At 39.9% G+C, this 12,142-nt stretch overlaps 3 protein-coding genes across 13 annotated transcripts in view; 1 reads left to right on the top strand and 2 right to left on the bottom strand.

Annotated features, from left to right (window-relative positions):
* The window catches only part of LOC116059476 (potassium channel subfamily T member 2), a 40,175-nt gene extending 38,382 nt beyond the window's left edge, over positions 1-1,793 (bottom strand). Inside the window, exon 1 of the mRNA XM_035996699.1 lies at positions 1,335-1,793. Coding sequence (XP_035852592.1) covers positions 1,335-1,423 — 89 coding nt within the window. The 5' untranslated portion in view covers positions 1,424-1,793. The remainder of the gene's footprint in view (positions 1-1,334) is intronic.
* A 1,146-nt stretch (positions 1,794-2,939) lies between these two features.
* qtrt1 (queuine tRNA-ribosyltransferase 1) lies at positions 2,940-10,892 on the bottom strand. Its single transcript, XM_031312529.2, has 9 exons — positions 10,570-10,892; positions 10,383-10,451; positions 10,119-10,257; positions 9,814-10,008; positions 8,290-8,428; positions 8,124-8,199; positions 7,890-7,999; positions 4,360-4,444; positions 2,940-3,607 (listed from the first exon to the last, which is right to left on the bottom strand). Exons 1-9 carry the CDS (start codon positions 10,852-10,854, stop codon positions 3,455-3,457), a joined length of 1,251 nt encoding a protein of 416 aa, XP_031168389.1. The 5' UTR covers positions 10,855-10,892; the 3' UTR covers positions 2,940-3,454.
* A 152-nt stretch (positions 10,893-11,044) lies between these two features.
* Positions 11,045-12,142, top strand: part of dnm2a (dynamin 2a) — a 38,264-nt gene continuing 37,166 nt past the window's right edge. For 5 of the 11 annotated variants that reach the window (XM_031312506.1, XM_031312504.1, XM_031312498.1 and 2 more), the window contains exon 1: positions 11,046-11,539. In XM_031312506.1, the coding sequence (XP_031168366.1) occupies positions 11,379-11,539 (161 nt within the window). In that variant the 5' untranslated portion in view covers positions 11,046-11,378. Of the gene's footprint in view, positions 11,540-12,142 lie in introns of all 11 variants that reach the window. The other 6 variants (XM_031312499.2, XM_031312496.1, XM_035997132.1 and 3 more) reach the window with 2 other exon arrangements.

Raw genomic sequence — 12,142 nt, 5'->3', positions numbered from 1 at the left:
TAGGCTATCATAAAGAGTAAGTAAACATTTCTGATAAACCAAACTTCAAATTTGCCAATGATGCCAATGGATTTAGAAATCTTACTGCAAACAAAATGAATATGCTTCTTCCAGCTTAGACAATCATCTATCAGAATTCCAAGGAAACTTGTAGATGAAACCTGGGTAATTGAATTCTTTCCAACATTTTTTTTATGTAAATATGATGAAGTTAGTTTTTGTAACATTAAGGGATAATTTGTTTAACTGAAACCATTTGGAAATGTTTCCTAAATCAGAATTTGCTTTGGCCATGAGAATCAAAAATAAATTGGTATCATCAGCAAAAATGATTGGAAACAAGGAGGATAATGCTGTAGACAAGTCATTTAGAAAAATAAGGAACAGAAGTGGTCCTAGTATAGATCCCTGTGGGACCCCGCATGTTGGCTCTATCATATTAACAAACTGTTGGCGATTATGAATATAGTTGCAAAACCATGTATAAGGGATTCCAGCAAATAGTTTTTGGAGTAAGATATCATGATTAACTGTGTTAAAAGCTTTGGATAAATCAAGAAATATTCCTAAGGCATATTTGTTGTTATTTAATGCAATATGAATTTTGTCAATCAGTTGAAGCACAGCCATTTCTGTAGAATGATTTTTCCTAAATCCTTATAGATGTTCATACAGGATGTTCCACTTCTGCAGATGTTTCATCATTCTATTATAAACCAACTTTTCCAAAATCGTGGAGAGACATGGAAATACAGAAATAGAAGGTAATTATTAAATGAACTTAGGTCTCCAGATTTAAATACAGGAACTACTTTAGCAATTTTCAATTAATTTGGTATTAGTTCAGTTTCTAAAGATTTATTGAAAATGTATGTCAGCTAGCTGATTCCCTTACTGGTGAATGCCATCAAAGGATTTTCTTTTGGATGTTTGAAATAGATGCGCCACTTGCATTATATAAAAATGAATGAACTGTATTGCTGAATGAATTAATCTCTGATTTTTCTTGGAGTATTTTTTCTTGTATGGTTTAATTAGTATATTGCTTTTGGTGCGATAATATTCAACTAGCAGCATTAGCAACAATCGTGTCTGCGCACACAGGGGACGGAGTAGCCTAAACCTGTTGCAGCACCCATGACAACAGCGCTGCACAGTTGGCAGTAGAATACTCCAACACATTCATACACCTGAATTAACGAGATAACAGCGAGAAAATGCAAACGAAAAACAAATGAGCACTTTATAGACAATATGATATGATGCTCTCGTGGCGCACAGATGCGCAACGGATTCAGTGCGCCGTGCGTAAACGATGCAAGTTGCATTCTTACCTGTCGTCGGTCTGCCAGTCCCCGAGCAACAGGTCTCGGAACCGGTACCGAGGGGGCAGCGGGAGCACCTCCTTTTCCAGTTCGACCATGGTCCTCCTCCTCACGGCCCAGAGATAGAGACAGATATCACCGCAAACTGCACCTCCACAGCGAGGAGGTGGACCCCCCAAAACCAACTCCGTTCCTCTTTCTTCTGCTATTCAAAACGTAGATTAATAACGAACACATTGATACACATCATGGCATCGTCTTCGACCTCCCTTCAAAACAGAAAAAACAAGTTCTTTCTTTTTTGGCATCTGTCACAACGCAGCTCTACTTTAATTCCAACCGAGGCAACAGGTCGAGGGTGTTTATCCGTCGGTGCGTAGGGGAGGCTCCACTTTTACTGTGACAGCTGGACAGCAACTGGTTGTCTCTCAACAGCAGCATCCTCCCTGCCTGAGCTCCGCATGGACGCACTGACAGCAAATATGCAACCAGCCGTTGGGGACTACTCTTCTGCTGCGACGCCTTTTCATTTCAGGCATAACAAAAAAAGGAACAAATAAAACAACAGTACACACAAAGAAATCTAGAATATTGTACAACAAGCGTTCTCCATCATTGCGCTAAATTATCAGCATACTTCTCTCTGTAATCATGAATGATAACACAACTGTCCCACACATATACGTGATAGCCAGCAACGTCTAATACTTCTGTGGAGAGACTTGTCTTGCTAAAAAAGGCATGAAGACACATCCAGTTTATTTAGTACAAGCTTTATAACCGAGCTCTGAGCTGTTGCTCTTTCATTAAGCATGCATATAATCTAATCCACAGTCAAAGAAGATACACCCCTTCTCATGAAAAAATATACCATAATCCTGCAAAATATTTAAAAATACAAATACGTTCAAAAGTAGATGTTCCTCTGAATGTGGGCTATTACAACATAAAATGACAAGCTCTCTATATATGCACAATCCACCCCATACATATTTCAGTTAGCTCTTTGTGTAAATAATTAAACACTTGTGTTTAAGGGTGTAAACACTTGTAAACTACTCTTATTATGCACCAAACCTGTAATTTTATATTGTAGTAGCTACCACACTGTTATTAGTTTGCCTGCCACTCATTACATGTCACAGGTTTAATCTTGTAGAGCCTGTGGTCATAACAGAAGCCATAATGAAATTCAAATGTGGTGCTAAAGGGAACTGTTGACTCAAAGCCACAGACAACAGGTGTTATTCAAATGAACTTCCAATGATTAATATTAATCAGCCAGAACAGAGCCTTGACACAGCACCATAAAGCAGATCCAAACAAAACCTTAATTCAAGAGGGTCAAAAAGAATTTTTGCCCATTGAATGGATGAAAAAAGAATAACACTGGATAAACATTTTTTTGATTATTTAGATGGATGCTGAGTTTAGTTTGTGAGTAATTTGAGCTCATATGCCTAAACTTACTGTGTTATTTTTACTAACAGACAAACGGCTTTTAACCCTATTAGGAAAATTACATTGCATACCATTCAGTTTTACAGTCACTTTGATATGGTTTTGTCTATTTTGCCCTCTGGTGGTCATCATGACACAAGCACACAATTTGTATTGAGCTAGATTCATTTATCTGTTCAAAATGTTATCTGACAAGTAATAGTCTGTTATGATGTAGGTTAAAACACCAGAATACATATGCATTTGTTAATCTTGTGCCTTTGGCAACAAGGAAATACCAGGTTGACAGGAAGCCAAAACATTTCATTTCAAGTGGGTGGGCCTTGCTCTGTAGCCATGGTAACAACAAAAAGTGTCTGAGCATAACAGAGGAGATAGTTCATGTGTTTCAAACCTCATATAAACCCCATTCAGTCTCACATTATCATAATGTGTACTCTCTCTGAGGACAATTTGCAGAGGCAAAAGAGTAAAGCAAAAGACAATCAGGCTTTATTATTTTAGATCTAGAGCCATTGTCCTCATTGCTAACAAAACTGGAACTTCAAATACAAATATAAACAAATAGTAAAAAACAACCATCCATAGAAAAGTCATATAAAAAGATAGTAATCTATCAGTCACTATTTGACATTCTCATTTAGAGCATGCCAGTTGCCTTCCAAGTTCTATTCCAGTGTAACGTTGACGGAGGCTAGAGCGTCAACAGCCCAGCTGGGGTACTGGTCAGGAGAGGGGAACATTCGCTTCATGAACGTCCGTATAAACTCAGGGAAGCGGCCTTCCACAATGCTCTGTCTCACAGAGCGCATCAGGGTGAGCTGCAAAGAGAGATGTTTGATGAATTGAAGGAAATAAATGTCATTATTGATCTCAGTGAGAAATAATTTTGGGACTGCTACACGTAAGCATCATCAGAGGTTACAGTAATTAAAAAATAATTTAAAACATTAGTAAAAAAAAAGTTAAATGGGTTGATAGTGTGCCTAACATGTCACACTACATGTTTTTGCTTGAATGTTGACTTTCACACACACACACACACACACACACACACACACAATTTGAAAGAAACAGCACTTTTAGCAACATTTTGGGATTCACTTATTCTAGAAAAAACATCTACTGGAATATGAATTGAAAAAAATGAGAGATATATATATATATATATATATATATATATATATATATATATATATATACACACACACACACACACACACACACACACACACACACACACACAGACAGACAGTGGCCCGTCATGTTTATACAGTAGCCAGACAATAACCCAATAACCCTAACCCTAAACACTGGCTCTGGAGATAGCTTTTCAAATTTTATGTTACCTGAAGGCCACCGTAGATTCTACTACATGTTTGGAAGAGGAAGGGTGAGGTAAGGGGTATTCAGTTTGTTGCAATCTGCAACCTCACCGCTAGATGCCACTAAACCCTACACACTGGTCCTTTAAGGGAATGTTTTTTGTTAAATGGTAAAACGTTTGTGGTTAAATCTTGATTAATGAGTTTAATCTTGAGTTTTGATGTTAAGAGACATTTCCAATACTGACCTGGTAGGCAATGTTGTGGATGGTGATGTGATGCATGGCTGCAGTGTCACTCTTAAACAGAGCATGGAGGTAAGCCCGACTATGTCTGAAATAAAAAAAAAATAAAAAAAACCAGTAATCATTCTTCCAGTAATACAGTTTTATAACAGTCGAGTAACAACATGTCTACACCATCCACTAACACAAATTGCCTGAAAATTGTGAGCCAAGTGAGATCAAAGTAACCATTTTGGCAACTGTAAGTCCATTCTGGTGTTTTATCGCTGGGAAATTACATCATGAAAATACATAAAATGTGAATTAAATACAAATTCAGACTTTGAGGTAGTCTTCTTTGGCCAACACATCCCTCCTTTATACCAAAACTAAGTAATTGACTGCTGGACAAACAAGTCAAACCAAGGTCTTCTTGGGCACTTCACTGCTTTATAAACTTCAATATCTGTCCTGATGAAGAAAAATTCTTTGAAAAACAAGACTTATCATGTGACCGGAACCTCTATTACTGGCTATTTCACAAAACCAAGATAAGGTATTGAGCTGGGATTTCCCAGTTATCCTGGCTCAATTTAGCCTTGACTCGGTTTCACAAAAACAGAGGCACCTAAGTTACCATGGAGATTTATTCTGTATAGCTAGCCTGCTCCTGACCAGGCTAACAGCCAGGATTTATTAATCCTGCTGCCTTTTCTGTTCACTCAGCAGTGGTTTTACCTTATTATTATCTACCTGCATTAAAAAAAACAACAGGTGCATATTGCTGTTCATTTAAGTACTGTTATTTAAAGTTGTGACCATTATTTTAATAATTATTCATGTGACATTGTTATATTGCTGTATGAAGACTGCTGTTCATATTGTTGTTAGAAGTTTGATGACTATATTATGGCAGTTGTTGAGATAATTAGAAAAGACTGCCAAATGTGTTTTAAATGAAGTCAGTTACTAAGGGCAATATACAGTATACTCAGCAAAAAAAGAAACGTCCTGTCACTTTCAACTGCTTTTATATTTCAAGCAAACTTAACATATGCAAATATTTGCATGACTATTCAAATATGTAGCAACTAAGACATAAACTGAAAAATGTTCACAGACATTTGACTAACAGAAATGGAATAATGTGTCCCTGAACAAAGGGGGGGTGGTGGGGGGGGGGGCAAAATCAAAAGTAGACCTCAGTATCTGGTGTGGCCACCAGCTGCATTAAGTACTGCAGTGCATCTCCTCCTCATGTAATGCACCACACTGCCCAGTTCTTGCGGTTGTTGTTGCCATCCTGTACCTGTCCCGCAGATGTGATATTCAGATGTACCGATCCTATGCAGGTGTTGTTACACGTGGTCTGCCAGTGCGAGGACGATCAGCTGTGCTTCCTGTCTCCCTGTAGCGCTGTCTTAAGGTCCAGACACACAAAGCCGATAATTGGCTGTGGACAGTCTGGCGAGGTCAGTGACTCAAGTCTGTTCGGTGTGTTCCGTGCCGTCGGCCTTCATTTTGGCCGATTTTACATGTATAATCGGCAGTGCGGGCACTGCTGGTGTTACACCGAAATCTGTGACCCGTCGTGATCTCTGTCCCTCCTGTTAAAAGCGTAGCGCCCCTCTCTGTGATTAAGGTTAGGGACAAGGGTTTGGTTCAGGTTGAGGTAGGGGGACACCGATCTCGATGGGTCACAGATTTCGGTGCAACACTGGCAGTCGGACTCAAATGACCCATCTGATTTATAGAGTGCTAACCCGGAAACGGGGAGCAGAATGAGCGTGACTAGAGTTTCTCAACATCTGACAAAAATCTTTTAAACTGACCTTGACTGATTACGTCTCGTCACTTTGGTGTGTTCCGAGGCACTTTTTTGACCAACTCGGGGAGACTGATCAGTCCAAGTGCCTTTTCTGCCGAGGGTCAGCCATCTGGTCGGTGTGTCTCGACCTTAGGCGTCTCACAGTTGGGACACTGCAATGTATTGCCCTGGCCACATCTGCTGTCCATCATGCCTCCTTGCACCATGCCTAAGGCACGTTCACGCAGATTAGCAGGGACCCTTTTGCCGTTTTTCAGAGTCAGTAGAAAGGTCTCTTTACTTTCCTAATTTTCTTTTAACTGTGACCTTAATTGCCTACCACCCTTAAGCTGTTATTGTCTTTTCGACCGTTCAACAGGTGCATGTTCATTAATTGTTTGTGGTTCATTGAACAAGCATGAAAAACATTGTTTAAACCCTTTACAATGAAGAGCTCTAAAGTTATTTTGATTTTTACAGAAGTATCTTTAAAATACAGTGTCCTGAAAAAGGGGCGTTTCTTTTTTTGCTGAGTTTATAAAGTGCTGCACATTGTGTGTTTCTGTAGTGGACCAATGCACCTTGAATTGTTTTAGTTGATAAATTTTTTTGTATTCTTTAACAATAAAGGATTCAATAAATTGGCATTCTTAGCACACAATTTGTGTTGTCCAGTAAACTGGGACTATAATTTGGGAGGATTGTACAATTGTAAGAACATATCCTAATTGCATGGAATTTGTCACTTAATTCTCTTTATACAGTAGTTTCTAGATTTTAGAGTCCAATTTCTTCAGTGTCTTTCTTCTTTCTATGTCCATATATACAAGAGAGAAACCCATATAATATGTAAAAAAGGAACTCGTCCTATATTAAAAAAAAAAAAAAACGGTGAGAAAAAGCGTGGCAGATAATAGAGGACCAACTGAATGAGCTAGTCTAATAATATACATTTACGAACTACTGCTCTTAACTGAAACCATTCAATGAGTCACTTGTCATTTGCAAAAACGAACAGTTGTACACTTTGCATTAAAAGAGAGCAGTGGAAGTTAATATAATACATTTATATTTTAAAATATAAATTTAGCCCATGAGAGAGAGGGAGAAACAGAGTGAAAGAGATATTTACGCATCATATTCTAGCGTTGTAGAAAATTGATCTTCTTGGTAAATTTCCTGAGGAACATTATCTTCTGCTTACTTTTAAGGCAAAGAGTACAACGGTTAATATGTGCAAATGATTAGTAGCCTAATCCTTGAATGGTATGACGGTTTCAATTCAGAGCAGTGGTCAGTAAATGTATATTTTTAGGCTACATACACATTCAGTCGGTCCGCGATCGTCTGCCAAGCTTTCTCTCGCCGTTTCATTACAGCGGTCGTGTTTATTTTTTACAAATAAAGTGTTTCACGTTATCATACTTCCACAAGAAGCTGCTGCTCACTCTGTATAAAGTAGGAACAATGCGTATTCTCCATTTTAGCATCAGTAAATCTATTATCGACCTCGCGGTCTGTTAAGGAAAGCTGTGAACACTCATCTATCCGAAATACTTCAGCCTGGCTCGATCTAGTTGCTCCTGCTCAGCCAGGCTTGGCCTTCGTGAAACGCACAAAGCCAGGCTGCACAGATTAGACTAGGTCAAGCCTCGCTTTATCGGTTATCCTGGATTTATAAATTCTGCTTTTGTGAAACAGCCCCCCAGGCTTACAAAAATGTGTTATTGTTTTTTTCTTGACTTACCTCTTGCAGGTGGGGCACTGACAGTCTGGGTCTATGGGCTGGAAGTCCTTGGCATACTGCTTATGTTTTACCTGAAGAGATCCCCAAGGCACCAAGGCAGAGCCAAACCTCTGAGGAAAAAGAAACAGTCAGACTGTCTGAAACACAATTGAAATCAGTTTTTGATATGGAATTAAAAACTGCTAAATGACAATTTAAAAGTATTTATCAGTGTGTGAGGTAAAAAGAGCTTACTGCTGTGCGGGTGGGGAACACGCAGTCAAACATGTCACATCCCAGAGCTACACACACCACCAAATCCACAGCATACCTGCCACATGAGGTACACTCGTAAGTTATTTTTTTTAAAACCATAAACACAACAGTTCTCAAGCTATTTTAAGCATATGGGCAAACGTACCCCACACCCATGAGGTATCGAGGCTTTTGTCGTGGCAGGTGGTCAGTGCTGAGGGTGACCATCCGCCAGAAGTCATTCTTCTCCTCTCCTCCACTCAGGCCTCCGATGGCAAAACCGGGAACATCACGTTGAGTCATTTCTAAAGGAATGGGATTAAATATCAAAAGCACAAGTTTGATCATAATATCTGTTGTCTTTGCCAAAATGCAGATTGCTGCCAAAATCTCTGTACAATATTTTTGGTCTTTAAATTTGACAGTAAATATCTTGATTCTTTATCGCATCGTCAAAATTTGAGACAGACTGTTACTATCCAAGCTGCCTGCCACCTGTTTGATTCATACATACTTCCTCATCTGATCATTATGTAAAAGCTTATTTACATTTATGGATAGGAAAGGAGAGAATCATGACATGTTATGATAATTTCACCGCTTTACCTTGCAGCAGACAGCCCTTTTCGACAGGGAACTGAAACCGTTAAATCCATCTATGCTTTCTTTCAAGCCACCAGACTCCTTTGACAAAAACAGTAATTTTACCTCGCAGAACACGGGAGTTGCAGGTCTACTGCTGCATTAATCAGTTAGTTTGTTTGTATTATTGTGACTTTGGTGTTAAAAGGGTTAGTTCGGATTCATCAAAGTTACACAGTAACTCAAAGAAACTAACCAATCGAAGCAGCGGTAGACCAGCAACTCCGGTGTTCTGTGAGGTCAAATTTTACAGTTTTTGTCAAAGGAGTCTGGTGGCTTTAAAGACAGCGATATAACGGCTTTAGTTTCCTGTCGGGAAGTCTGTCTGACGGCAAGGTAAAGCAGTAACCTGGAAATCCAGACCCAAATCCGAAAGATTAAGGGTCTGGCACTGAGTAATGAAAATGGCCAAACTCAAGGGGCGGCACCAAACATGCATTTGAAAATCTCACTGCACGCAATTGGATAACACTACGACCAATCGCACAATACACGGGGTGACGTATACAGAGCCCCATATGCTTAGCTACCAGCAGAGCTAACTGATAGATTAAACTGTCGTCATCTGTGTAGCTCGCAATGTGATTGGTGCAGCTTGGCTACAAGGGCATAGTTAATGAGCATCATTACTGAATGCCAGAGTGACTCGCTGACCAATTCAAATTGTGCTCTCGCGAGAACTCTGGATTTCCAGGGTAGTAAAGCAGTGAAAATATTCTAAATATAGTGTACACTTAAACGGATATAGATTTTTTTAGGTATACAAAATAGTGAGTAAATTTAGTGAGGGTAAAATACTGTTTTGTAATACATTGACTATGGATAAGTACCTCATACAACCCCATTTCAAAACATCCAAACTATCCCTTAATTATGGTACCTCTCCAAATTTAAACAATAGGATTTTTATGGCATTTAAACATTTTCTTAGGCTTCATCCGAGTATGATCCAATCCTCCTGCATGCTTGCCAACACCGGTATACAGGGACAGAGGGAGGTAATCAAAAGTAGAAAAAGGATCTCCACAGTGCAGGTTTTATTTTTTACCATCTAGACAGGCTTTGCGCAGCTCTGCATTCAGCCCTCCCTGGATGATGGCAAAAAGGTTCTGTTTGTCTGGATTTTTATTGGCTGCAATGCAGCGGTCCAGCCAGCGAATGGATCTGTGCATTGCCTCCTCCACCCGGGGTCCTGTCACAGTACTGCTGACCACATCATCCAGCTGCATCATGATGTCTGACCCTGGAAGAACACAGAGAAACATGGAGAGGCTGTCGTTTAGCCACTGGGAAACTGAGATGAAGGTCTTTTGTTATTCAATAATGATTCAAATTATTTTACTCCTTGCAGACCCAGACTGTTCTGTATGCTGATGGATTTCTCAGGACTTAGGAGGATCTCTTTGCCATCATAGGGCGACTTGAACTTTACCCCTTCCTCAGTGACCTCCGAGAGCTCAACAAGAGACACCATCTGAAACCCCCCGCTGTCCTGTTAAGCAGAGGAAAGTGAACCGCAAGATTTTAACACAGAGCTCAACACCTATCTCTTGTACTTTTGTGAATATGTATTCATCATACATCATTGATTGATTAATTTAGGAAAGCTAAACTCACAGTTAAAAGATTTCTCTTCCAGTTCATGAACCCATGTAAACCATTGGCTTTCTCGATCAAATCAGGACCCTACAGGCAGTAAAGTTAAAATTGAAAAGACATTAACAAAAGTGAATTCATATAGCCACTGTTAAAGTCAACTGACTCATAAGAAAAACATAACTGCTATTATTGCAGTGTTGCCTACCGGTCTCATGCCCAGGTGGTATGTGTTTCCAAGACAAATCTGACAGCCAAGAGCCTCCAGCTGATCCACAGTGATTCCCTTCAGAGTGCCCTGAGTGCCGACAGGCATGAAAACCGGGGCACTCACGGCACAGTGAGGCAGTATTAGATCACAAGCTCTTGCTTTTGTCACTGGGCATTCAGCAACGATACGCAGCGTGAGGGGAGAAGCTGCAGACAGAGCTTTCTTCAGGGACATGTTTTCTGAAGTACTTGCATCAGCTCCACACTCTGTGGTGGCAGCCATGTTGCAGTGAACATGTGACGTGGAGCAGCTGCAAATTGTTGACCAATCAGAAATGAGCAATTTGTTTCTGACGAAGAGCAACGCCTTTTAAATATCCAATCAGAATGTTGGTTTGATTGAGGGGCAGCAAAACTAGCCAATAGACTGCCTAGTTTTGCAGACAAGAGGCGTGGGTATATTCACCGGTTTCGATCGGATGTCATCTCTCAAAACCGGATGGTGTTCTTGTAGAGGAAGTTTTGTTTTGCGAGTTTTCCGTCCGTTTTGGCTGACTGGGAATTCAGTTACTGCGCTTCAAAGAACACGAAATGATATAAGTGTGAATTGCATTACCTGTAACTGGTCAATTGTTCAAGGAGAGAATAAAACTCTGAGCTGTTTGAAGCGGCGGAACTCTAACGTTACATTTCAGAGTAACCGGAGAGCACCTTCCTGCTAAGCTAACGGTACCTAGCTAGTTAGCGCGGCTAGTTTTAGGCTCTGGTTTACGTTGTGTTGAAGGGGCTCTCCGAGCTAACGAAGCCATGGGGAACCGGGGCATGGAAGACCTGATTCCCCTGATCAACAAGCTTCAAGACGCGTTCAGCTCCATTGGCCAGAGTTGCAATTTAGACCTTCCTCAGATTGCAGTGGTCGGTGGACAGAGCGCTGGAAAAAGCTCAGTCTTGGAAAATTTTGTTGGCAGGTAAGTGCTTGTGGTTAATTAAATTATAATTTTCAATTATCATAGTTTACATTGTTTCTTGCGTGGTCTAGTAACATTCTCATTTTAAAATACAATTTACCGTAAAGCTAACGTTACCAGTATGTAACGTTAATATTAAGTTACGCACTTGTCGTAGAACTGCCTCGAAAGTGTTAAAGTGGAGTTTAAACAACTTGACGTAACGTTAGCCTATATACGTCCTTTACGTGGCAAACCAGTGGGGCTGTGGAAAACTTGCTTTGTTTTGTGTACCAAGGGTGTGTGTACCTTAAGTGCAGGCTTTCCTAGTTTTTTATGATGAGTTTAAAAGTAAGACACAACATGCTCTTTGCTCCAGTGAGCTCTCAGGTTGTTCCTCTGATCATTGCCAATACTTTGCACAATATTTATGCCCTCTAAAACGGTTTGTATTTTACCTGGTTCCCTCTTTACACCTTGACATTTTAAGAAGCAACAAACTAACTACCTTTAGACACACTTAAGATCTTTATGAAAAAAATGACAACTGTTTGTCTGTAAAGTACACATTGTGGCACTTAATTTTCATTCACAGTGCAGATTATCTTGTTTTGTCATCCATCT

The sequence above is a fragment of the Sander lucioperca genome, chromosome 21, assembly GCF_008315115.2.
Source record: "Sander lucioperca isolate FBNREF2018 chromosome 21, SLUC_FBN_1.2, whole genome shotgun sequence".
NCBI classification, from domain to species: Eukaryota; Metazoa; Chordata; class Actinopteri; order Perciformes; family Percidae; genus Sander; species Sander lucioperca.
The sequence above is the reverse complement of the archived record's forward strand: the minus strand, read 5'-3'. Positions and strand labels throughout refer to the sequence as shown.